The 27,627-nt window shown below is 40.5% G+C and overlaps 1 protein-coding gene across 1 annotated transcript in view; it reads right to left on the reverse strand.

The window, feature by feature from the left end:
• Window positions 1–27,627, reverse strand: part of STK39 (serine threonine kinase 39) — a 267,743-nt gene that overhangs the window by 148,409 nt on the left and 91,707 nt on the right. The window contains exons 6-10 of the mRNA XM_012650804.1: window positions 19,861–19,970; window positions 19,508–19,609; window positions 17,290–17,423; window positions 9,506–9,554; window positions 9,338–9,403 (exon numbers count right to left, since the gene is read on the reverse strand). Coding sequence (XP_012506258.1) covers window positions 9,338–9,403; window positions 9,506–9,554; window positions 17,290–17,423; window positions 19,508–19,609; window positions 19,861–19,970 — 461 coding nt within the window. The remainder of the gene's footprint in view (window positions 1–9,337; window positions 9,404–9,505; window positions 9,555–17,289; window positions 17,424–19,507; window positions 19,610–19,860; window positions 19,971–27,627) is intronic.

Here is a 27,627-nt window from a genome sequence, read left to right on the forward strand (position 1 = left end):
TGTCTCCTACGATACTTTCAGAATACATGACCTTATTTCTAAATCTCCGAAAGTGAACCTCCAAGATCTGTAAAAGTCTACAAAGCTTATAGTCTTTAAAAGATATCTCAGTCTAAAAATATAGGCACTGTCCCTAAATGGGGAACATCAAGCCACAATTTCCAGAGTGGATCTTTCGGCTCCCAAATGCAACTAGAAATGGGCCCTTGTCCCAGAATATATGCTTTTTTTTTTCTTATTTTAACTCAATTCACCAGTCGAAAGTAATTCTCTGTGATGCTCTTCCCCCTTGCTCTTTCCTCTACCCTCCCTTCTGCCTAATTCAGCCCCAGCACAAACACCAGTCACGCTCCTGACAGCAGGCATAGTGCAAAAAGAATTCTACAGCTGCAAAGGGTTTTGCAGACTAGAAAGCGATTCCTGGCCACAGACTCTGGGTAAATGAACTATGCCGATGGCACCCCCTAGTGACCAAAGCACGTTTCTAACCAAACGAACCCTACCTTCTAAACTGACTGAAAAACAAAGCATTTAACATTAAAAATTAATGAAAACATCAGTGAGCTTACACTCTGGGGACACCCGTCCCAGGGACAGTCCCTGTAAAATCAATAACTTTAAACTCTCTGGCCTGTTCTCTCAGCTCTAAAACAGGAAAAATAACGTCCTCACCCACACCGTCCTCCTCCCTAGGAGCACGAGAGCTCCTCAATGAGATTTATTGCCAATATGTGCGGTTGTTGTGAAACAGCAGGACGGAGAAACAAACACAAAGCAGTAAGAGGACACGCATGCTCAGGCCCCCAAATCATCGGGAGTATTTTATATTAAATCCGTAACACGTGGTAATTGTGGAGGTCAGTTCACTTCTCCATAGTTATTACCACACACTTGAACTCCCTCTTGCCTCCCTCTTCACTCAGCTCTAACGAGAACTGCAGAAACCAAAAGGTTTACCGAAAATAGCCTGCCACCACCCGGCACTGACCACAAAATAATAGTGGAAGCTGTCCAATCCCATCTTCGAAATTGAGATTTTGTTTTTGACATGAATTATGTAAAACACAAATATTAGATTATTTTGATTTCTTAACAGAAAATGTAGTTTCAAATAAAAGTGGTAATTATAAAAAGCATTTAAAGCATCACACGTCAGTCCCCTGCCCAGTGAAACAACACCCCAACTGACCAACTACGGTGCCTGGTGTTCATGGCCCAGCAGGGACCTGACATACCTGTGATCCCCCTACTCCAAGTCTGGGACCTTCCACAAAGGCAAACTTCTGCTCCGTGAGCTTTCCACACCCGCACAGACCTGAAACCCATTGCTGCCCTCTACTGGGCAAACTTGGACCAAAACTAAAATCCATCCTTCAAGCATTTGAAATCACCCTATTTCTTCTCTGGTTTCTTGATAGTGTATCACCTTTGATATCTTATAAATTAATTATAGCATTCCAGGAGAGGTAAAAAGCAATTCTGCGGAAACTCGGTGCAATTTTCCTTCTTATTGACTAAAAGAAGAGATAAATGGCAGCAAACTGGGAAGGTGGCTTCGGACTCTGCTACTATATGACGATGTGGCTGGCCGTGGCCAAGGCCTCAATCTTCAGGTCTGCAAAGTAAAGCATGGTGAACCAGGAGATATTTATGGTCCTTCTCAATTTTAAGATCCTGTAACCCTTTAAGGATGGCTTAACTAACTTTTAATATTTGGTTTCTCTTTTCTGCTCATATTTCAAAATATTTACATCTTTTATAATCTTAACATACCTTATCATCTGGACTATCTTATCCAACATATCTTATAGTCATAACTTCACTGACTGTTGTAAGGCTGCAGTTATTGAGATAAATGTGAACCAAGTACCCAGCCAGCATATTGCATGAAGATATACAACAAGTATTATTTTTCTCTCTCTAGCCCCTCCCAATGTCCCCAATCCAACTCCATGACCTTTCCCTTACCAGCACATACGTTATGCCCATATCCTAAAGCATTTATTCTCTACTACTCTTTGATTTTTGCATGTCTTGTGATGCTCATCTGCTCCCCACTGAGAGGCAAGTTTCACTGCCTGAACTATGTACCATCTGCACCTCAGTGCCCACTACTGGTAGCGGAGATTATAATGGTAGCAGCTGTTACAGCAGCAACAATCATAAAAGTTACAAAAACACTAATGACATTACAATAATAAAACTGTAATAATAAAAGCAATATATGTGCTTATAAAAATAAAGTTCACTATAATGGTGATAATAATCTGTGCCATTTATTATTTTGTCCCAACCACACATCGTATGTGTTAATAATCGCAAACACAGGTAGGTATTATTACCTTGGCCATTTCATGAATGAGAAGCTGAGCTTCTGACAGGTATTTAACACCCATCAATGACACCTACCAAACTCTCACTAGCCTTCTCTCTCCCCATCAGCATCTGCAAAGCCTTATCACCTCATTCCCTCCACCCCTGGCAGAAGGGCATACTTCCCAGGTTCCTACGATGATGCTACGCCATGCCCTAACGTCCACGACTACATGGACACCCCCATCATGCGTGTTAAATGGTGGACTACCCACTCTGAGAGTGACCAGTGTGCCCCCCTTTCCCTGTGTATGCCATCTAACTCTGCCTACCCTCTTTATTTCCTTCCTGTCCTCTCCCTTCTCTTCTTTCTTCTGAGGTGTAATTTAGTGGAAAGAACACAGAACCAGAAATAAGAATGGGAGTTCACTCCTGCCTCTTATTAACCGTGTGACCTTGGGCAGGTCCTTTTCACCTCTCACACCATCATCTATAAAGTGTGATCGTAGCACCTGCTCTGCCTGTCTTCAAGCTCAGTTGTTTGGAACAAACAAGGAAGCATATCTGAAAGTGATGTGAAAGCTGTAAAAGAATGCCAGCTGTATGTGCATTTAATTCTTACTACTGCTACTCTCAGGCTCTTCGCAAACACACACACCACCCTTCTCAGGGCAGGGACGGTGTGCTGCAGTGAGAGAAAGCTCTGGTTCTTGCCCATTGCTGGCAACACCTTGATGAACCAGAAAACAAAGCATGAAAATAGGTGACCAGGCAAGAGCAATGAAATAACTATTGTAATCCTCTTCCTTCTTTCTGCAGGCTTCTATGGGCCTTTTTCTCCATTCCATCCAAAGTGGCAACAATAAATAATCTTCACTACCCAGCCTCCCCCCACCCCACATACAGGACTCTTTGCTCTCTCCTGATTTCACTGTGTACTTCCAAAATGTCCAGTCTTCTGCAGCCACAATAACCATTCTCCCTGTTTACGTGATAATCACAATGCCACTGTTGACTGAGCACCCATTATGTGTCTGACACAGTGCCAGACACCCTGCATGGATCACCTCTTATCCTCAGGGCAACATAATGTAAGTATTGCCAGCTTCAGCTCACCCTAAAGGGTATAGATCTAGCTGTTGCTGATTCCAGACCAGATATGGAGCAGCACCACCTCTGCTTCCTGCCTAAATCTGCCAGTAAATTGTTCTTTGTACACAAGATTGGTTATAAATCATAGGAAAATCCTGTCATTAATAACCTATGACTGCACAGCCATAATGACATAAAGCATAAATATTTCCTCAAAATAAGATTAATCATCCAATATGGTAAATACATTCCCTTTACCTTTTAAAGTTTAATGTAATGAATGCATGTAATGTTAATGAATCCCTCCTGTTAAGAAATAACACTTGTGTTTACAACAAAGAAATTGGCAGGTACTACCTTAAGCATGTGATCAAAGTGAACGTCACCAAAAGCATGTGATCAAAGTGAACGTCACCACTAAAGGAAGAAATCAATATCATGTGGTACTCTTAATATGATACACCGAAAAAACACAGCATCACTTCTGAGTATGCTTGCCAAAAAGTGCATAAACAGAATCTAACCATAAAGAAACACCAGACGAATCTGAACTGAGGGACATTCTACAAAATAACTGGCCTGTACGCTCCGAAAGTGTCACAGTTGTGTAAGAAAAAGAAAGACTGTTCTAGATTAAGGGGGACTAAAAGAGATATAACAACTAAATAATCCTGGATTGGATCATGGACCAGATAAATGACATTAATGAGAAAATTGGCAAAATTAGCAAAATTTGAGTAAGATCTCAAAATTAAATGTTAGTATTATATCAGTGTTAATTTCGATTTTGAAAATTGTACTGTTGTTATGTATGAGAGCATCCTTGTTTTCAGAAAATACACACTGACATATATTTAGAGGTAAAGGGCATTATGTCTGAAACTTACCCCAAAATGTTTTAAAATAAAGAGTAAGAGAGAAAATATATACAGAAATCCTTTATACTGTTTTTCTAACTTTTTGTAAGTCTGAAATTATTCCAAAATAAAAAGTAAAAACAAACAAGACAAGTTATCAGCACACAGTAAGTATCAAATAAACGTGCACTGTCATCTTACCCAGTGTTTCCTAAGCACCAGGGAGGATCAGATGGAGCCAGGAACCTTGCAGCCTTAACATGAAATCAGTCTTACAGCCTAATATAAGAAGTTCTGGGACCCACAAATAATGTCTCAGTGTTTCCAATTCCCAGTGGTTCCACCCAAAGATGGCAGTGATAAGACACCCTTTTCCTCCTTCTGACAGCAACTAACCATTTCCACCTTCTCGATTTCATGATTAAGAACATTCAAGCAAAAATCTTCCAGTAATTGTACTTCTGATAAAAACAAAGGCAACCACAATAAGAAGAACTATGCATTACATTTTTCTGCCTCATCCCTTCTCTGGCCAACATGCTTTCCGGCTCAGCAGCCAGCATTTAGACATCTGTATAGCTTTAGTCCCTTGCTCTCTGTGCTGCCATATGTGGGACTTAGAAAGCCACAGAAAGCTTAAATGTGTGACTGTGGCGACTCAAGGTTCATATCACTAACATAAAACTGAGACATCGGCTAACTCTGAGGATTCAAAGTTCCTACAGGAGACGCGCACAGCCCTAAGCATCTGCATTCAATTTTAACAGAACGACTGACTCCCTTCCGCACCTAGCGAATCCGGCAGAGTAAATGATGGAAACACCACGTGGCTGAGCTTTCAACCCAAAAAGACAGTTGGAGACAGGCCCCAAGAGAGTCCCATGAGAGGCAGTGATGGCCGTGAAACCTTTTATTCTCATGCACAAGATGGTGAAAAGTTGAAACATTATATTAGATGTACTTACACTCTGTTCTCATCAGTCATTCGTAGCATGTTCTCATTTAGAATACATAGAGCATCCTGGTGTCCAGGAACATCCAATCTCTCATTATCCTTCACCACATGCCGGGGGTCAGGCAGAATTTCCATTTCACAGACAGAAAAATTAGAGCCAAAGAAAATCAACATGTTCCCTAAACAACACTATCTGTCAACAAAAGAACCCAGAATAGACCAAATGCTCTGCCTCCAGGAAGAAAACAAATATCCTTAATTTCTGCAATTATCAACCACACACAAAAAAATCATTCTACATACTAAATGACTAGAGAAACCGCACTGATCTGTTCCCATTTTATATTTGTGTGTGTGTGATTTAGAGAAATCAATCCGGATGAAGACAAAACCGCCTACCCTCATGGAATTATGTGGCACCCAACCAATGCGTCACATTCTGGCCAAACACAAGTATGACAGGCCTCTGGCTCTCTCTTGCCAAAGGACAGCACTGGTGGGCTCCAAGGGGCTTTCTAGGAGCAGCCACTATACCAGACGTTCTCTCTCTTTTAAATATGAAAATTACTCATGTTAAATGTTAAAAATGTATATTAAAAATATCTCTTGATTTTTATTACCAAAAGGGAGGAGAAGAGAATGTTGTTTATGACAGCAAATTTCAAATCAATGTGGTTGCCTAAATGTCCAAGAGCTTTGCCAACAGGCCCAGGTGTTGTTTAAACACTAGCGTATCAGTGGACTGACTGTTTCTATGCGGAAAAACAACAAACTGAGAAGACAAAAACCATAGGACCTACAGCAACAGTAGCCTCTGAAGAACAAATCTACACCATGGAAACTAGAGCAAAATCAATTAGGAGGCACCACAGTGAACAGAAAAGTAAGTAGCTGAAGAGATCTCAGTAAGGAGAAGACCCAGGACAAATAACATTAAAGACTCCCCTAAACCAACTTTTAAACAAAAGTAACTTAAACGCTGTAAGAACCTAAGACAAGCAAAGACGTCCGGACATCCTACAGTAAGAGTTTTTATTGCACATGGTGATTACAATAACATTAACTTCCTGGTGCCCAAGCCTGCATGAAAAGCTTCCAATAAGGAAGGTCATGGTTGCTTAACCAATATTACACGTCGGAGGGAGGGAGGGAGGAAGGAGGCCCACTATTAACAGGAATCCTTGGAACAAGTGTATGCCAAGAATTTTGGGGGTTTAAGTGAGTGAAAAACAGAGTTTCAAATAGTTTTTTCATGGTACACACAAGCACATGTGATGATTCAGTCAGCGAATATTTGTGGGCACTTAATATGAATAAGGTACGCACCATGATGGCTGTTGTCCTCAACAGTGTACCTGCCGAAGAACCTACAGGCGAGGGGTGGAGCATAGCTGATAACCCAAGTGCACTTTAAAATGAGGATTATGACAGGAAAACAGCCAACTTTATGAAGCTCAAGAACCAGGATGGTGTTACAATAGGCCACCCTTTTTTCTATAAGATGCTTAAAGAACTAATTTATATTCTCCCTTTACTCTGCTATATGACTCTGAGCTGTGCAGCCACCTTCCATTTGAAGGGACGGATGATGAAACAAGCCCTGAGGTTTATGCATAAAATCAAGGAGCAAGTAAATGGCAGAAGACATGGTTGAAAAATCACATCTTTCAATTGTTTAAGACACATACAAAATTGGGTTTAGAATGCACGGCACACTAATATGTCATAAATAAATTTTTACCCCAAAAAAAGGAAAGAAAGTTACAGCCTGAAGAGATTCTTCATTTTCTCAAATTGATGGAAGTCCCAAAGGAAAGTATGGGCTGAACAGTGGGAAAATACAGGTGGTTCGGTCTGGCCGGGGTTAAAATATAAGGCTAGAAGTTGAAATGGTGCCATAAATTCAAGAGCTTGACCTTTATTAAACAGGAACCGTTTTTTCATTTGTTTGTTCTTGTGGTTGTTTTTGTTTAATTTTGGAAACAACTTTTGAGCAATTAAGTGACACAATCAGAACGTTAACCTTGTAGTAGCATCTAAGAAAGACTACAAAGGAGGGATGGAGGGAGAACAGTTAAAGACAGCGAAATTGCAGAGGGAAACGTGGAGAGGCCGTGGCCGGGGGTTAGAAGGGAAGACAAGTGGGGGAGGAGGTCTCACATATAATCCTGGTGCTCGGAGGCTGGGGGCTCAGAAAGAAATAGAGCACGCAGGAAGGTTAGGCTGGGGAGGGAGGGCAAGTTATTTGGAGTCACTGCGATGGAGAGGCTGGCGGCCACGTAACAAGGAGCTGCAGTGAGAGGCCAAAGTTCCAGAGAGAAAGCAGCCTGGAAAACACCTCTTGGGGAACAGGTGACAGGATGAGATCAGGTGACACTTCCAGCAAAAAAAGTGTAAACCGAAAAGAAAAAAAAGTCCTTCGTGGACACGTACTACACAAGCCACTGATTTTCAAACAGCTTTTTTTCAACTGTGGCTGACAATTCAGATACCCGATCACAAGACCCCCTGCTAGACTCCAGCACCCCCACGAATCCTCCAGGATTCTCCCTTCAGTCTGGGGACAGGAGACTGGTGGCACTTCCACTTTCTAATCTGTTGCCTTAAATTGCAGCTTTAGCTTCTCTGTGCTGCCCCACTTTCACTGTTCCCTCAGAGATGTGGCACCGTCAGCACACCAACCCTCTCCACTCCCAGCCCAGAATCCAGTTCACCCCACAGAATTCTGCTGCTCCAGGAAAGGCGCTCGGATACCGACCCAGAGTGGGTCATTTCTTGAAGACTACTTTAAAATCTGTTTAAAACAATTCTAAAGCATCAGCTAAATGCATTTTTTATAGACTATTTTAGAAAAGGCTACGTCTGGAAGTTAACATTCAGTCACCTAGGCATGATGAGATGCGATCTCTAAAGCACATTTCTTTGCCAATTTTATTTACAGCATAGACAACTCAGATTCATATTGGCTTTCTCTATAACTATCAAAACGGGGGAAAAAAGAACCTCTCTTTCTAAATCTGTGACTGTATTATTTTTAACTATAAATATCTAATATAATTTTAAAACCAATATAATTTTAAAACTAATTTTAAAACTAATATAATTTTAAAACTAAACCAAACCAGAGGTTAAATTTTGTTAGGTTTCCTAGCATAATGAAATCCATAACTACAAATAAATAAAACTCTAGATAAATACATATATAAATACATTTACTCATGCATGCCATTTTTAAAAATCTAACAACTACAATGGAAAATTTTTCAGGTAATCATTAACATAAGTTAGTTAACATAAGGTAGACTACAAAAGGGAACATAGGTATTTTATGAAGACATAATTATATCTTACAGATATTCAAACAACCATTAAAAGCCAGTTTTGAGGCCGGGCACGGTGGCTCACGCCTGTAATCCTAGCACTCTGGGAGGCCGAGGCAGGCGGATTGTTTGAGCTCAGGAGTTCAAGACCAGCCTGAGCAAGAGCGAGACCCCGTCTCTACTAAAAATAGAAAGAAATTAATCAGACAACTAAAAATATATACAAAAAATTAGCCGGGCATGGTGGTGCTCGCCTGTAGTCCCAGCTACTTGGGAGGCTGAGGCAGAAGGATCGCTTGAGCCCAGGAGTGTGAGGTTGCTGTGAGCTAGGCTGACGCCATGGCACTCACTCTAGCCCGGGCAAAAGAGTAAGACTCTGTCTCAAAAAAAAAAAAAAAAAAGCCAGTTTTGTTTTTCATTTTCATCGTTTCGAACTGTTTAAAAAGTGCCCATTCCTCTTCTGCAAAACCCAAAGGAAAGACATTCAAGGATGTTTTACCTCTCCACTATTTAAACCTCATCATATCCCCTCCTCCCTAACCTTCTTTAAGCACAGCTGATAAATGGAAAAATGAAACCATTTGAGTTTCACATTGTTTTCACACCCAAAAGCATAACAACAAGCTGAGATAACCAAAAGGCAAATGCAGTTATCTGAGTGGTCACTAACTAGATAACCTCTAAATAGCATATCTTGACTGTGTGGAAATCTTGGAAATCTTTTTTCTATTTTTCTGTGGGTTTCATTTCCCTGAGTGGGGACTGACTCCTACAGGGTCATGAGAGCTGATGGCGCTTACCTTTTTGGCTCTTTGGGCTATGTCTGGTGTCCTTGTCAGCAGCTTCTCAATCAGGTACTCTCTGTTCTGCAAAATAAATAATCCCACCAGTTTAACATCAAATACGACACATAGAAATTCATAGTGATTTCAAAATAGCAGATTTACTTGGGTTTTTAAGCATGTTACCTTGGCTTTCTGGAAGAATTTGCATTTTAAAAGTTCTGCTGCTGTGGGCCTGAAAGATCAATAATAAATTAGAGTTGAAACAAGTTGACCACTTAATAAATACACTGCCTTGATGAAACAACTTAACCTTAGAGTATTTCTGGAAGCCCAGCTTTAGGAATAGCAAAACCAGAAACTAAATTAATCATAAGCTGGCACCAAATAAAATAGTGCCAATTTTCCAGTTCTTTCCAAACACCTCTACTGCAAAACACATAAACTCCTGAAAGTTAAGTGCTTGGGGTATAATCAATTTTCCATCCTTCATCTTTACACTTCACTAAGTGAATTCAGTGTTTCTAAAAGGTGGCAGACTGACATGTCTGTGAGCTAAATTTCTGTATTTATTAAGAAAACACATAAGCTGCAACATGACCTTGTCAAAGAAACTACAATCTACTGTGCTCTTTGATTCCCCAAGAGCAGCAGTTACTACAAGGGGTCCATGCATCTCATGGTCCAAGCTCTGTCTTCCCGCTGAAAAAACCTGTCTCAAGTATATATGGACCACTGCTTTTCAAATGAAGGTAAATGTGACCGTGATTAACAAAATGCAAATGCATTTAAAAGCATTACTAGATGGGTCTGATTATTTCCTCATGGTGTCATTTGTTTCTCTACCCTATATTTCCTGCAAACTGAAAGTTAGATCTGAAGGCTTGAATAGGTTTAATTAAGCATTTGAGGCAAGAATACTTCATAGATGGTGGCATGCACCTCTTAACTACAGCACCTCATAGGCAGGTACTATTGGGTCATTGCACTGTTAGTGATGCTAAGTTTAACCACTTGGTCCCCAGACCCCAAATCTCTCCATCGTAAAGGTCATGTTTTCCCCACTTCAATTAGCAAGTATTCTGTTGGGTAATACTTTGGCATTGCATAAATATCCTGTTCCTGGAAACCTTTGAGTGTTAGCATCTTTGCCTTAAATAATCATTTCATAGGAAGTGGCAGAACACTGATTTACTACTTCTATCATTCCTTCTGTGTTTATTAACTGACATTCTTCCAAAGGGAATAGCTTCCTTCATCAATAGTTCCTTCTAAAAAAGCAACTATGCAGAAAGAATCAAATAAATCTAGAGTGTAGGATGGTCTGCAAGACAACTGTCCTGATCTTTTCAAAAGAGTCAAGTGTTGCAGGAGAAATGGGGAGATCTGAAGGGCTGGTTCTAGATTAAAACAGACTTAATGAAACATAAAACCAAATGTTAACACACAGCCCTTGACTGAATCCTGCACTTGGGGAGGATGGGGCAGGAGCTACAAAAGATATTTGGAAATAATTACAAATATGTGTATATGCTAGATATTAGACAATTTTAGGAAAGTACTGTTCATTTTCTTAGATGTGGAAAACTTTTATGGTTATGTAGGAACATGTTCTTACTTGAACGAAATGCAAGCTGAAGTGTTAAGTCTATGACTTACTTTCAAACAGTTCAGCAAATAAAATGTAGGTGGATATATCAATTATAGAAAATGTTAATAATTCTTGGATCTAGGTGATGGTATAGAAGTAAACATTGTGCTGTTTTTTTCACCTTTGCTGTATGCTTTAAATTTTGCATAATAAAAAATTGGGAGGGGGGTTGGGAAGCATTACTGAACTATTATTGAATTAGCACCAGGTGTTCTCTCAGGCAATGATTACCAAGGACATAAATAGTATTTATTATGTTGGGGCTGGTGGTGCAAGTTTAAAAGGAATCCTCATGTTTGAAACCACTGGAAACGACTGCTTTGGAATCAGGAAGCTCCACTAAAATGTTCCCAGGGACCAAACCTAAGTGTAAAAAAGAATTAGGAAATGTCATTAAGTACATCCATGTACAAATTCTGTAAGTCTACAGGAACCATAGACTGTATTTCTGTGCAAAGAAATTTTCTATTTAAACTGTTACTGCTTTTTTCTCAGATTTCAAGTAGAACACTGGTTATACAAGAACCCTTTATCTCCATAACACTGTAAGAAGCAGCTGCTAATTGCCAGTTGCTTTGCATAAATAAAGGTCTAAACAACAGGTGGGGCCATGAATTTGCACCTTGTTAAACAGGCACTAGAACACTACAGTGTAACTCTTCTACATGATTTAACTTTGGTTGTTATTTTACTGTATACTCTTTCAGATCACTGGAAATGTTTTTGGCCTCCCGGTACCCCAAATTCATCCTTTCATTCTCTCAGTAAATATTTATTGATCATCTACTATTCATCAGGCATTACGCTAGGCGCTAGGCATACTATAGTGAATAGGATAGACATAAATAGTGCCTTCAACGCACAATCTAGCAGATAGGAGTCAGAGTGTGCTGTTTGACTACAAGCATCTCTGGATGCCTGGGAGGAATAAGAGCTGCTCAGAGAACATGCGGCAGAACCATTACACAGTCGACTGAGAAACAGACCACAATGTCCTGTTTGGCACCTCATAACATGAAACAAAATTTTTAAAAACCAAGAAGCACCCAAAATAACTTAGATTTGATTTTTAAAAAGTGAAAAGAATCCTAACATGAAGAAAGAACTCAAGGCCACTGTTTTGTTTGAAACCCTCATCTAATTTTAGCTCTGGCTAATATAGAGCTAAAGCAGCCACCCAGCGAGTCTCTCTGCCACTTCCCTCTTCCTCATTCCCACCCGTCATCCAGGATCCACACTGCTTCCCAGCTAGCTTAAAAAAAAAAACGAAAACAAAGCTGATCATCTCTTACCCATCCTAATGAATCTCAGTGGCCTAAGAAAGAGGCAAGTTTTCTAGATCCTGACTCCTCTATCCTCGTCTCCCCACACCCCACAGTGGGTGACTCTATCCTTCAGCTACGATGATATTCTCACTTGTCTCTTGCTCATTCGTGACAAAGCACACACAGCTTTTCTTGCTTCAAAATTTTTCGTAACCAACGGGCACACCCTCGCTCGTCAGTCAAGAGCCAATTTAAATGTCATCATCTTCAAAGGTACCTCTCCCGGCTCCTACAAGTGCAATGCACTGCTCCCTACTGAATGCTCATGCACCATGCTACCCACACGCCCGTCATGCAGTTATCGGTTCCAGTGTCTCCCCACCTCCACCCCACTAGGTTATACGCCCTTTCAACACAGGGACCACATAGGATTCCTTTTTACATCCCCAATGCCTAGCACAGAACAGCAAGTGCTACAGCTCAATTCCATCCTATCAATATAATCAGACATGGGGGTGAAAGTGATACTGCTAGACATCTGGACACAGCACTACAACTCCGGGAGCTAGATTTGGTTAGCACCAAATTCTAAGCATCTGTTCAATACAGTGGGGAACAGGAGAAAGACATAATGAAAACAAGAATCATGCTAGCAAAAAAGGGGACAGTGGAGGTGCTATGGTGGGGAGCCCAGGTGCTACCCTGTCTCCTCTGCACCGCCCCCCTCCTTAGGCACATGAAGGGTCAAGTGTAGGACCATGCAGAGAGAAAGCTGGGAAATGCCAGACATACCTTGAGATAGAAGGCTGGGAAAATACTTTCCCTTCCCCAGCAAGGTCATTTCTGTGGTAACCAAACATGGAAAGGGGAAAGGCACGCTGCAGAGAAAACTCCTTTCTCTGTGCTCCACCCTACTCTTAGCTTCATCAGTAAATGGGAAAACACAAGGATGTAATAAATTAGAACTGGTTTAAAGAACCCACATTCTGTTTTCTTTTTATATAGGCTTAAATGTTAAGTCATTCCAACACTCTACAGAGAGAATAACAAAATAGCAGGTCACTGCTTCCTTTTTGTGCTTAAATCAGCTGAAGTGTAAAATCTTGCATGTGCCAAACTATCTCCATGAGAGAAAGAATGAAACCGGAAGACAGAGGAAAATGACCGAGGAAAGAAAGTGACAGAAGGTGTAACAAAAGCTGAGATGCCTTGCTGCCCATATGGTTTCAGGTGTTTTTGCTGTCAGTTTTATTTATTTATTTGTTTGTTTGTTTTAGTTTTATGCCATAGTGGGACCGTCAATGCCACCTGCCTTTTAGCTGAGTACTGCAGGAGAAAGAATTCTGCAAGCATAGTCATGTCTCACATGACTGCTAACAATCACCGAGCAATCCAATGTAACATAAGTACAAACACTGTTTTACAGGAAATGTGAAAATGCTGCCAGCAACCAAAATAATGATCCAGGATTTGAATTACGATTCAATTGTAAATCCTTAAAAACAATACAGTCGTCCGCAAGTACCAATATTCTCAGAAGAAAATCTCTTAGAGGAGTTAGTTAATACATATGGATGAACCAAAGTCCACTGAGACTTAAAATAATTTTCAAAGGACTCGAGATGAATATGATATAGTTTAAATAGTTCTAACAATTTGCATTAATAAGGTCTAACAGCCCTTTGACCTCAGGCAAAGCTGCTTTTCTCCACCTACTCCACTCCTCAAAAGAAATACTCCAGTCTTATTCATTTCTTAAGGGATTTATCTATGCAACATCCAACCCCCTGTTGCTCAAAGAAAAGGCTGGTTCTCTTTACAGTTACCATCCATACACAAAGCATGTAATCTACAAGATTAAGGCTCTTTTTTTTTTTTAAGAAATAGCAAGATGTTCTGCTATGCAAATATAAGCAACTCTTTATCTATGCCAATGCAGAACACAGACTTGGGTGAGGCAAAGGGCTCCAACACCTCAGCTCTATTTTATAAGGAAAGTCCCACAAGCTGTCAAGCATGACAAAAACCACAGCCTACTGTCAGCTAGCCTGTGAGTACATGCGTAAGAGTGAATCTGCTCTGGTCACTGTTCTCTTGCAACATTGTTTCATTCGTTGTTCAAAAGGCACTCAGTAATACCAGGGCCTTGGCCCCAGTCAACTGGGTAGGTGATCTATTCTCAGGCAACAGAAATAATAAAAATTGGTAAAAATTTTCCATTCACTCCTCAACATACTCAAACCATCTGTCTGGTTTCCATTTCTGAAACTCTTCTCAATGGGTCCAAATGACCATTGAAAGCTCCCAATTGTCTCCAGTTGTTCAAGAAATAGTGCTGAGTATATAATACAGACCAGATGCTGAATATAAAGATAGTGGCACAGATTCTCCTTCTAAAAAACTTACAAACTCATGAGAAATTTAGGTGTGTAAATCAACAAACATACACAGTGTAATAAATGCTACTAAAGACGTATCTTCAATATACTGTAGTTATTGCATAAAAGTTGCAATAACTCCACTTGGTCAGGAAAAAAAGGCAAATAATGAATGGCAATCTCATTTCCTGGGCACTTAGGGACTTTCCAGGCACGACGTTGTCGTGCACTGTCTCCTCCCATCCTCACAGTGATCCTATCAAGCAGGTATCATTTGGCCCAATGTACAGACAAGGAAACTAAGCCATGCATATGGTGATAAGACAGAGCTAGGAATCGCGACCAGACGTACCCAACCCTAAGAAGATGTGGCATCTGAACTAAGAATGGAAAGACGGGTGGAAAGAGGACAGAGGAAGAGCAGGAACTTCTGAACAGCATAAGCAAAGACAGAACGTATTGAAAATACAGTTTCTTTCAGAATTGTGCAGCAATTAAATGTGTACTTATCAATTTAGTAATGAATATATATCTTAAAATTGCATCCTATATTAAAAAATTCAACAATATTGCTTTTCTCCATTCTAACATTTCATGAATCATTTATTCCCCCTAAACCCCTTGGAAACATCCTCAACATTCGTGTCTTTTCATTAAAAGAAAGAACCACCTGGGAAGTTGGTGCACCACTAACAGTCTGTCATAAAGAACAACTGCATAATAATGAGAACTATTAGGTTATAGAGAACATACCTAAAAAGGGTCCTTACACTATTAATACTTTGTATATCAATAATGTCATTAAGAGAGTACTCTGGGGGAAAAACTTTGTAAGAATCTGAATATATGGCATATGGCTCTTTCCTAAAGGATTTTTTTTTTTTTTGGTAGAGGGAACCTGACATTTGCACCTGAATAATAAATAAAACTTGGAAAGACTTTCAAGATTATTAAGAAGTAAAAATGGTTTGCTAAGTATAATGTATGCCAATCTAATTTATTTTGACCAAATTACAAATCTCTTATAGAAATATATTGTTAGATCATTAAGTACACCAACAATTCTACCCTCCAGAACTATTAAAGTTTTCTTTAAAATCTAAAATTTTGTGACATTGCACATCACAACCACTAGGTGGAATCTAAACTAGTATAGTTGAAGGATCACAGAGACCATCAGTAATAACCCAGCACTAATCGGAAAGACAAGTACTTCTCTCACTGAGCTATGGAGGATCAAATTCTGTTCTCTTGGCGATGTCAAAAATTTACTTTTGGAGATGACACCAAACACAAGGGGAAGACAAGCAAATACCGAAGAACAAAATTAGAATCTAAGAGCATTTTCAACCAAAAGGATAGTGAAGAAATAATCTCAATAGAAGATCAAACTTTGGAGGGAAAACAAGCTCTACGTATCAAACGTAAAGGCCAACTGAGATGTTCAAGCAGAAATAATCTATAGGTATAACGAAATAATCATGCCTTTTACAATAAATAATTCACGATGCTTAACAGCAAGCAGTCTTTAGCCCTGGCTCCAGGAGAAAGGTGACAGATGAGGAAAGGATTCAAGGTAAATTCAGTAAATGTAAAGGAATGAAGAGAGTAGCTATGAATACAAAGAATGGGTAAAATTATGGAAACTGTGTTCAATCTAGAAAAGGGTAGACTACTCAAACAGTAAATTACTGTGTAAAGGTAAAAGGCTTAGCAAGTTTCATAAAGAATGTAAGAGAAAAATAAAGCAATCACTTGTAACAGCAAAGTCCTTCCCTGAAAAAGAAAGTTTCAGAGAAGTCAATTATGACATTTTAAAACCTAAGTATCAAATTGGACCCTTCGGTGGATTAGGGTAGATAGTAACTTCTCAGAGGCCTCTCCAGGTCTCAGTTAGGATAATGCCACACACAGCCCAGTCCCTAACAGGGGACCTTACCCAGGCAAGGTCTGTGCGGGGGTCGCATCATCAACACTCTCCTTTAAGGGATAAAGAACAGTGGGCTCCATTATCACTACCCAGGGTATTTCAACGTCACAGAAATTAAGAAGGAAGAAAGGAACTCAGAAAACAGACACACTACAGTGCAGGGCAATAACTCAACAATAAATAGGAAATACTAACGTTAACTTCAAGCCATTTCCTTGTGTTTACATGATTAATCTTTCTAAGGTAAAAATCTCCTTCATCTTCTTTACTGATAATCTTTTAAACAGCACAAACAACTTGTTCTGCAACTAAAAGGAAGCTCATGCAAAATTCAATAGCTCTGCCTGGTTTAGACTGGTGCTAGCAGGATATTCAAATCCTGAGAGGTCAGCTCAACCTACACAGTGCACAGTATTAGCTCAGCTTCTGAAGGCAGCACTGCCAATTCCTCTTGATTTCTGCTTTACTTCCTTTCCTTTGATGACAGAGCCCACACCTAACAAGCACAGTGCATCTTATTAACACCGAAAATTTTCCTCTGCCTCCCTCATCCTGCACTCTCTTCTCTCCCTCTCGGACCCACGCTGTCTCCCACTAACGGGTTGGAAACCTGGGGGCCAGAGCAGGGTTTCCCTTGAGACTAGAAGTACCTTTCCGGTGTCCTCACACAGCCTTTCCCCATCCACAAACAGAGCTTTGTCACGGCTCAAACCAGGGCATTAACTCACCCACTAGGTTTGACATACCTTTTGGAAGGATCTTTCTGAAGACACAGTGAAAGTAATTTTCTAAAGGACTTGCCGTACTTTTTCATCATTTCTTTATCCTCTACTCCTGTTTCTAAAGTGGGTGGATCGTTTTGCAAAGTTAACATTAACACCTGCAGCAGAAACAAACATGAAGACAGAAGCTCAGCACAGCAATTACTACAATGAAGTTTTTAATTTTTCAGAAAAGCATCAACATGCTTTCCCATGATTTTAACTTTCCAGAAACTGTGTATTGAAAGTATTCATTTCCCTTTGCAAATCTGTTTGTGTACTCTTTCGCCTTTTTTTATTCTACTGAAAGAACTTAAAAATTTGCTCTATGTGTTAAGAATGATCTCCTAAAGTGACCCAGACAGAGCTTTCTGGGAACTGCTTCTCAGACCGCCTCGAGGAGCACGTAGCTCCGGCACTGGCTGGTTGGGAAACCGGGTGTAGAAGGGAGAGAAAGAGAGGGCCAGTAAAGTATGAATGTTCATGTGTACACATCATTCATGGGTAAGGAACTGCCTGTACTCAAGGCTTCTGTAACACATTACCAGCCCTAAAAATAAAACCACAACATCCCAGGAGGTAACATGATTTCCTTTAAAAAAAAAAAAAAGAAAAAATGAGAAAACATAGAGAAAATTGTTAAAAGGCTTGGCAAAATTGAGACAGCAAGACACTGAAAGACGGCCAGGATATAACTGAGTTGCTAAAAACCATAATCAGATCACAAGGCCATGCTGCTTTTAGAGGGGGACAAAATAAAATACAACTTTAAATCAAAAAGGTAAAAATTCCAGTCTTTCACACATCAAAATTATTTGCTTTGAAAAAAAAGGAGAATGTGCAGGAAACCACTGACCTATAAAATGAACAAACTTCATTAATGTATTAATCAGCCTTAATTTATGCAAATGATATACATGTCAAGATTCTTTTCAAACACTTTCACAAGTGTGAATAGATAAAGGATGAAAGTGACAGTTTATTGTTTGTGGAGGATAATAGCTGCAGGAGAATGGGGGGGACCGTGAACTCCAAAGAAAAGTCCTAGAGGATGTGAGGCTCAGGCTAGCAAGGCGACTTTGGATTCAAGTGGGAAACACTAAGAAGTGGGGAAAGAAAGAAAACAAGAAATAAGAAAAACTGCATGGAAGGAAAAGTTCTCAGAGTTACTGCTGTGCTTTTTCTCCAAAAGGTCATTTCAATTGTTTACACTTCAACTTTAAATTTTCTGCTAGCAAAATTAGGTATGTACACACACACACGCACACACACACACACGTACGTGCATGGCATATGCACACATATATATAAAATCTTAACTCTTAAAAATATTATATAAATATATAGAGAAGAACATTGGAATAAACCACACTAAAACCTTAATAGAGATCGCCTGTGGTTGGTGCGATTATGGACGGTTATCTTTCTTCTTTAGTCCTACTTGTACTTCCAAATTTTGTACAATAAGAATGTATTACTTTTTTTAGTAAGTAAAACTAACATTTTTATCCTCAAGTTTTTTTTAATCCTCCGAAATTTTTCTAATTGCCATAAATAACCATGAGACGACCAGAGGCCACATTCTCTGTAAAATAGCTTTATAATTTCCACTGAACTATTTCAGCCTCAAAACAAAATCCAGTTGGGTAAATCAGCCCTGATACCACTATCTCAGAACTAAGAGAAATGAGGTAAGCCAGTTAAAAAATTAACAAGAACTTGAAAATAGCACCCAAAGCACGTGTTACTTCCTAAAAAACACTGTGGCTCACTACACTATGAGAGCAGGGGTGAAAATGTAGACAATTTTTTTTAACAGCCTGAAAATCTGGGAAATCCATTTGCAAAGTTGACATCAGTAGGCTCTATTTTTTTCAGATTTTCTTTGGGAACCTGGGGTTGTTCTGCTATCAAAAGAATAATGAATAGCATTTGCCATGGTGACCAACCTCCATCAACCCATCTGATCACCTTCTTTCCTCAACTCTGTACTAAGAATGTAAAGCAAGCTTCAAAGCTGGGATCTGTACTACAGGTGTCCTATTCTGCCCACTAAGAAGATCACACAGCATTCAACTTGGCTGCATCCTTCCATTAATTCTCCTCAGGTCTAAAAGAAAAATGATGACGTTCAAGAGAATGAGAGAACAGATTCCATCCAACTGCATTTCAAACCCGATATATTATTTCCAATTATAATTACTTTCATAGGAGGATATTTGTGATAAGGCGCTGCTCCTGTTGCTAATTCAATAGCAGTTATTCCAAAACTCCACATGTCAGCCTTGAAGTCATAGCCTCTCACCTAAGAAAGAAACCAGAAAAAAACACAATTATACAGCAGGCATGTTACACATCACAAAGTCCATATTATGTCAGAAATCCACAGCTTTTCATGCACAACTTTCACATTAGTTTGCGAAGAACTAGCAATGAGGTGTTAAATCTTAGTGATGTGATGCATTCTACTAAAATGATTTGAATGAAATGTTAGCACATAAACGATATGTACTACTGTACTGTGTCCATCAAAATATCATTTTTTTTTTTTTTTACCTGTTCCATGACTTCAGGGGCCATCCAACATGGGGTGCCAACGAATGTTTTTCTCACTTTATTTCGGGTAACATCACCCCCTGTTGCTAAGAATGCACTTACCCCAAAATCTGAAAGGGAAAAAAAGTCACCCTTATTTTATGTAAGACATTATTGCTTATCAATTCCAACTTTTTGAATGTATTTCTTCCCGGTGAGATTTGCAGGGTGATGAATTGCTCCAAACATGTTCCTGGTGCTCTCTCGCGTATACACCAGGGCAGACCTGCCAGCTGCCATCCCCTACACCTTACAGCTTTGGTCCCCAAGCCCCAGGCCACAGATCAGTACCAGTCTGTGGCCTGCTAGGAACCAAGCTGCACAGGAGGAGGTGAGCAGCGGGCTAGCCAGCGAAGCTTCATCTGTATTTACAGCTGCTCCCCACCACTGGCATCACCGCAAAAGCTCCACCTTCTGTCAGATCAGCCGCTGCATTAGACTCTCATAGGAGCACAAACCCTACTGTAAACTGTGCACGTGAAGGATCTAGGTTGTGCGAATTCCTTATGAGAATCTAGTGCCTGATGATCTGAGGTGGAACTGGGCAGTGACGCTAGTGCTGGGGAGCAGCTGCGAAGGCAGATTATCATTAGAAGAGAGATTTGACTGCACAATAAATGTAATGTGCTTGAATCATCCTGAAACCATTCGGCCCCTGTCCTGGTCCATGGAAAAATTGTCTTCCATGAAACCAATCCTTGGTGCCAAAAAGGTTGGGGACCGTTGCCTTAGAGCACGGTCTAAGGTTCTGAGTAATGGGCCAGTAAGCCTGCCAGCCCAAAAGCTCACCATACCAAATTACGTTTTCTACTAAAAAGGTATCAAAAGTCATAACTAATCATAAAGAATTATACGATCAATCAAAATATAAACACATTTCCAAAGCCCTAAATATAAAAGGTCTGGGCTTTTAGCTAAGATTCGTTTTGCAAAGTCATTTATAAGAATACCACTGGAGGCAGTAAAACTCTATGTGGTATGGTTCCTTTTTATGTTTTTCTTTTATGACTATTTTCTAGCTTCTTTTATTCCAAGTCATCAATGTTTGGGAAGTTAATTTTTTTTTAATAAAGGATGAATAACATCTATCTTCCACATTCCCATGTCCTTGCATACACAGTGCTAGCACCTTAGCCAAAATCATCATGGTAAATCCATAAACGCAGGTACATAAAGCCAAAATGCCTAGATTCATCATGTACAGTAATCAACACAAAGGAAAAGCGTAGTCAGCAAAGATTTTTTTTTTTTCAATGTTTGCTTTCTGGATAATTTTCATAAATACAGATGGAATGGTTTATAGAATTAAGTAATATTTTTCTTAACACCCATTATATACTGTAAGTTCTTTTTGTGAGATGAATTAATTAGGCATTTCAGATAAGGTTGAATGACAGCAATTACCAAAGAACAACCTCAAGTTCAAACCAAGGTCAAAATGTATTAGTATTTGCTTTAGGCCTATAACATTAAGTTATAGAATTGCGAGACTTAACAACATTGTAACTGGTTCCCTGAGTAGAAATACAGTGGCTCTTTCACTTTATTTACAATTTAAATTTATTCACACTCCTAACGGGATTTCAACTGCAAGTAAAAGGAATGAAAATTGATAAATGGAGTCTTTGTTCTAAGGGCTACTCTCATGTTTATATTGAACAAATGCGCATTTTGAAAAATTGCTATTTAATTTAATTTGCATACATGTGTCAAACTCTAAAACTCTTTGAATTCATAAACCGTGGTCAGAAAACTGAAGTCTTGTGAAAAGAAACCTCTGGAAGCAGTCAATCAGTTTCCTGTGAGTGGGAGAAGATGCAGTTCATTCTCTTACAAAAGACTTAGGTGAACTGAATCATTTGTAAGCATCTACTGTAGCTGGCTAGAGGAAAAGAATATGATAAGTCTTTCAAAATTATTAATTTTAACCTAATTTACATTTCTGAAAAGAAGTTCAACAATGAATACAATATTCTTTTTTATTAAAATGACTTTATAACAGGATAATATTAAATAAATATATATCATCTGTAAATAATTAAAGATATGGGTAAAAGCTGCTTTAAGGAAAAATACATGGTTTTACAGGCAGCTGAAGCAACCTGCACCCTACAGTCTCCCTAAAAGACATAATCCAGATGAAAATCCATAGTTAACATTGAATATTTTTCCAATTCCTTAAAAATACTACCTGCTTACATTAGACATTCTAAAAAGCTAGAAAAACAGCTTAGAAAGATGTATGGTAGCAACACATTATTGACAATACTCCTTCAATATATCTTTCATGATTCACATATTTATTCATAGCCTCCACTTTGAACACTCACTTTAAAGTCATAACCAGATGGTTAAATGTCTTTAAATCTCAGAACAAAAATTTCAGGAGCAGAAAACACAAATTCTAACATCTACTCACTCTTATGACTATAGAATGAATACACAGTTTGCTCCTATGTATGGCTAATGCGTATGCAGACAGATTTACGTGTACTGAGAAACAGAACATTTTGCCCGAAGTACATAGTGTGCTTATACAACCAGGAAAATTGGTATAGTCTGTTGAAACAGCTTACATATGACAGTGAGAGAAAGGTGGCAGAACAGAACCCTGAAAAGCTGTCCCTGTTTCCTAAGGGGTTCATCTATACAGCCAAAGGGAATGGAGCCAGACACACTTGGGCTGAAACCATGAACATTTCTCTGGCAACATGGAATCAAAGGCCACACATAAGTAGCCAGTCCATCTTCCTACCTCTGGGAATAACTGGGGGATATGGGTAAAAGATGCTTTAAGGAAAACAACCAGAAAGAACGCTGCCATCCTAGTAACTAGGCTCTAACATCTTTTGAATCCACCTGCCTCTTTCCTTCCCCACAGCTACTGCCTTGGTGGGGGCCACCAGTATGTCTTGCCAAGATTCCTGCAGCAGCCTCCAAAGTCCCCTCCACCCTTCTTTCCCCAGATCCAGGCTCCAGCATCCAGGCCTTTCTATGCCACAGACCTGGGCCCTCCTTGAAAGTCTTTCAAGCTCCCTGTCCCCTCAGGATAAAGTCCAAATCAGCGTAACTTGAGAACTCTGTCCCTTTTCCTCTCCCGTCCCATCTCTCACTACTCCCAGATTCAGGAGGGGAGCTCCAGCCCCGCTAAACTACTCGCTTTTCATTCCCTGATTCCATCACCTCCTTAGCCTTGCCATTGTTGCCTTTGCACATGATGCTTTGTTGTCCGGGTAAGTTGCTCCTCCTGTACGAACAGGACCATCAGCAGAGGGCATTCTGAGTGTCCTTATCAACGACAGAAGCATCTCGGTTGTCCTGGCTCTTGGTGAGTGTCTTATGTGCATGCATCACCTTCACCTCATTTGTCATGTACGATTTAAGTCAATATGGTCATTGTCTTATTTTGACATGTGAGTGCTACTAAGCCTTGTGGAGGATCTGCAGAACTTTGAGGTATGGTTATCTGATTTGGAGAGTGGTAGGTCTACCGGAAACATCACAATACTAACAGGCAAGAGCTGAGTATTACATGGGGTAGGCCTAAGACTAGACGACTCCCCAAACGTATGACTCCAGCAAGGGACTTATACTTTCTGGGCCTCTGTTTCCTTAGCAGGCTTCTTATGTAAGCCTATTCCTCTATTACTTTCATATTTATAAGACTCTCCTATTTATTTTTAACATGTATAAATATTCCTTACAACAACTGTTAGGTAGATCAATAAGCTACTGTATTCTGCCATTTAAGAAATGAAGCAAGTGGACTGAGGGGATAAGCATTAACATTTTACAGCGGAAGATATAAAATATGAGAAAGTTGTGTTTCTCAACCTTCAGAATATTTCCATCTAGGTAGGATAAGACATGAAACAACGGACAACAGAACATGCAAAACCAAACGCTATGTCGTCTGTGTGGAAGCAGTGGAGCTATGGCCGTAGCGGTCCTGAAAGGCTATATCCAAAGTGGGCCTGGGACCCAGCCTTGAAGATGAGGTGAAGAGGTGGACAGCAAGCCTCACAGGAAATGAATTCCAGACCAACAATCAGCCTAAGCAAAGCACAAGCACTGAGCCAAGGAGGAAAACTGATAGCTGTGAAGGTCAAAGACCCGCACAGCTACAGGGGCCAGGCAGGAATCTACAGAGGGGAGGAGGGTCCTGAAAGCCAGCCCAGCCACGCCATCTCAGTGACAAGGACACTCGACTCTTAGTCTCCGTTTCGGGAGGCCTCAGGGAGTGCAGGGCTGTGCGGAGCCTGGAGCATATTCTCAGCACCCTCCCTCCAAGGTCGAAAGCAGGCTTCTGCTGCTCAGCGAGAGGAGGCAGTTGCCATAGAGGAACGTGGACCTGGAGTTGCTCGATCTCCCAGTGTTCCCAGAGAAGCCAAACATCAAGATCTTTATGCGAAAGCTCCCTTTCTTATTGTTGTTGGCAACAAATTCATTTAAAAAAAATGGAAAAGCAATTCCTCCTAATTTAATCTGCAAAACTAGTCTGCCGATTGCGTGGTTATGTCGTCTAAAATTTACCTAAAATATTTCAACATACGCCACGTGATATTATGTCTGTTATAGCAGGACCCGGGTGATCAGCTGGCCTTCTACGCAGGAATGGCCCGAGCCAGGGGGTTCTGACAGCACTGGATTCAGCGTGCTGGAGGCATCTGCTTGAAGCATTTTTATTATCCGTACCTAACCACGGATAAGTATAACCAATGTGAATGTCCAAAATGGGTTATTATTAGGGAAAACAGTGACCTGTTGAGGGGCATGATGCATGTTAGAAATGGGCTTTCACTGGTGAAAATAAAGGTTTTTAGCACACAGAGAGAGGCTAAGATATTTTAGGTATACTCCCCACGTTTGCATGAATAGAATAAAAGAATCTGGTCAGGCCCAGCTGCAGCCTGCGTCCCTAACCAGTTCTATGTCTGATCGGATTCCTAATAGCAAGCATAATGGTAAAAGAAAACTGCATGTAGAGTCTTGGCATGTCTGACTCTAATGAATTTTTCACTCACCTGGAAGGAAAGACAGCAGGGATTTCCTTGAGCTTATAGAACAAACTGTGAGAACTGTTTAGGGGCTTGCTAATGAATGGCAGAATTTGGTCTGAAGCTTGACTTCTTAAAACCTCAGAGGGAGGCCGTGGGCCAGAAGCCAATCTTCTCCTACCTCGAACCTCCACAGCAGCTACTATCATCTTTGAAAAGGAACCCGAGTTGTGCACGACAAAATTGGCTCAGGTCAATTCGACCTCTGATTAGAGAGTAATGGAATCGATGTTTGAGAGCTCAGCACTTCATAAAATGTCCTTATAATGGTTTAAAAGATCTACTGGTCCCTAAGTGGCTGCTGGGGGTCCAAGGCAGCGGAGCCCCCATAGCTTTGGGGGCCCTGAGAGTTCCTTGCTACAGCAGCCTTCTTTCCCCAGAGACCATGATTTTAGTAATAAAAAGTGGAGGTAGCACTGGATGAGACTGTCAAGGGGCCCAACCACAGAGTCTGAGCATCAAGTAAGGGAACTTGTACTTGATCCAATTAACAACTGTTGCTCTCTCTCTAAAGAAGAAAATTTGTAAAAAGAACCATGCAAGGCCGGGCGCGGTGGCTCACGCCTGTAATCCTAGCACTCTGGGAGGCCGAGGCGGGCAGATTGTTTGAGCTCAGGAGTTCGAGACCAGCCTCAGCAAGAGCGAGACCCCATCTCTACTAAAAAAAAAAAAGAAATGATCTTGAAAACTAAAAATATATAGAGAGAGAAAAAATTAGCCGGGCATGGTGGCGCATGCCTGTAGTCCCAGCTACTCGGGAGGCTGAGGCAGAAGGATCGCTTGAGCCCAGGAGTTGGAGGTTGCTGTGAGCTAGGATGACGCCAGGGCACTCTAGCCCGGGCAAAGGAGTGAGACTCTGTCTCAAAAAAAAAAAAAAAAAAAGAACCATGCAGGGCTGTCCAGGAAAGGAGGAGGACTAGAAGCAAGGAAATCCACAGCTATAGCCCAGGAGTAAAATCAATAGAGCCTGTACATGAATAGAAACTCTGGAAACAGAGAGGATTAGACAAATTCTTAAGAAAATATGATGATTTTGTGGATATTGGAATTAAAAAACAGGAAGGAACACATAAGATTAAATGACTTGCCAAGGAACACACAGCCAGTTATTGAGGGTCTGAATAAAATCCACAGTCTTCATTAAGGAGTTAGCCACTCAGCCCTCATCTCCTTTTCTGGAAAGTTCAGCGTGTTTTTCTTTATTGAAAAGGAAATGCAAAATGGAATAATGGGGTTAATATTCCACAACTCCTAAGCTCTTCCCTGAGTAAAGATCAAGTTATGATTACCCAACACGGAAAAACTGGTTTGAGGTTCTCTGGTTAATCCTAAATGTCATAGTCATATCATCAAAAACAATCCCTTTATAATTTGGTTTGATTCCCAGTGGTTGTTCCCCCCCACCCCCTAGGAGAGACTCTCAAGACTTGACTGGTAAAACTGAAACGTATTAAATGCTTCTAAACACCCAGGAACATTTTTAGGGCTGCCAGCAGCCGTCCTTCCTCAGTCCCACAGGTTTCCTTAAAATGTGATACCACCAACGTTGGATGAATAAAGAAGTACATTGTGACTTAAATTATGCAAGCTGTATAATAATGAGTACAAAACAGAAGCAAATATTTTCTTAATTCTCTTAGAAACAGACTATAGAAAGTTTAACAATGTATTTCATTCTTTTCATATTATTTTTGTACTAGGATGTGTGTCAGGGGTGCAGCACCCGCTAACGTGCAGTATACACAGGGTGTGCACAATAGTGTGCAGGATGTGGGTTTAGACACCACGGGCTTATGGAGTTTTGATTTAGACACAATTGGGAAAATGTATTAATTTAAAGAGAACGAATATCACATGGCCTGAACAACATGAACAGAAGAAACATGCCAATGTGCCCAATATACTATACTCAGAACTAAAGGTGCCATCTTTTGCTGGTAATTCCCAGATGCCCTTTCCCCCAATTTTCTTGGTCATGGAGAAGGAAAACACCAACCAGGGAAAATCTTGGCTTTAGCAGCTACCGAATCAGAGGCATTGCCTCTTCCAACTGTGCACCAGCCTACTTACTCCACCCAGATGAATCTTCCTGAAGTGCGGTTCTGATCACAGCACTCTCTGGTCAAACTCTTTCTCCCTCCAGGGCGTGTGAGAGTAACAAGGAAGTCCATCCCAGGCCATGACTGACATGTGTGTGGAAGGCAACAGGCTTCCAGAACGGTTTCTTCTGACTGCAATGCTTATATAATTATCACATACCTCAGCAAAGTGCTTTTAGCTTCTTCAATTGGCCAAATCCCCATTTCTCAGTGTTATTTTTTTAAATGTATAACTAAATCCAGCCTTTGCCTACCAGTGCTTCTGTTTATTTTTGTTTTTAAATCAAACAGGGGCAACTTCTCACTTTCCTGGAGCCTTGCCCATTGTCAAAATGTCATCAGACCTCCAGGCACTGACCGCCAAGTCTAAGAGCAAACGGGGAGGGACCCCGCCCTGCTGGGAACCCCTGCAGCCCGATGCAGGAGAGAGCCTGGTGCTGCACGGACTTGGAGGAGGCAGAAGGGATGCCTCAAGTCCCCCCAGGTGGATGTCGCACCTCTGGGTACCTGCACTGTGCTCAGCACAACGCAGCACACCCAGGGCAAGAAGCAGAGCATAGAACCCAGCAGGC

The sequence above is a fragment of the Propithecus coquereli genome, unplaced genomic scaffold (assembly GCF_000956105.1).
Source record: "Propithecus coquereli isolate 6110/MARCELLA unplaced genomic scaffold, Pcoq_1.0 Scaffold34, whole genome shotgun sequence".
Taxonomy (NCBI): domain Eukaryota; kingdom Metazoa; phylum Chordata; class Mammalia; order Primates; family Indriidae; genus Propithecus; species Propithecus coquereli.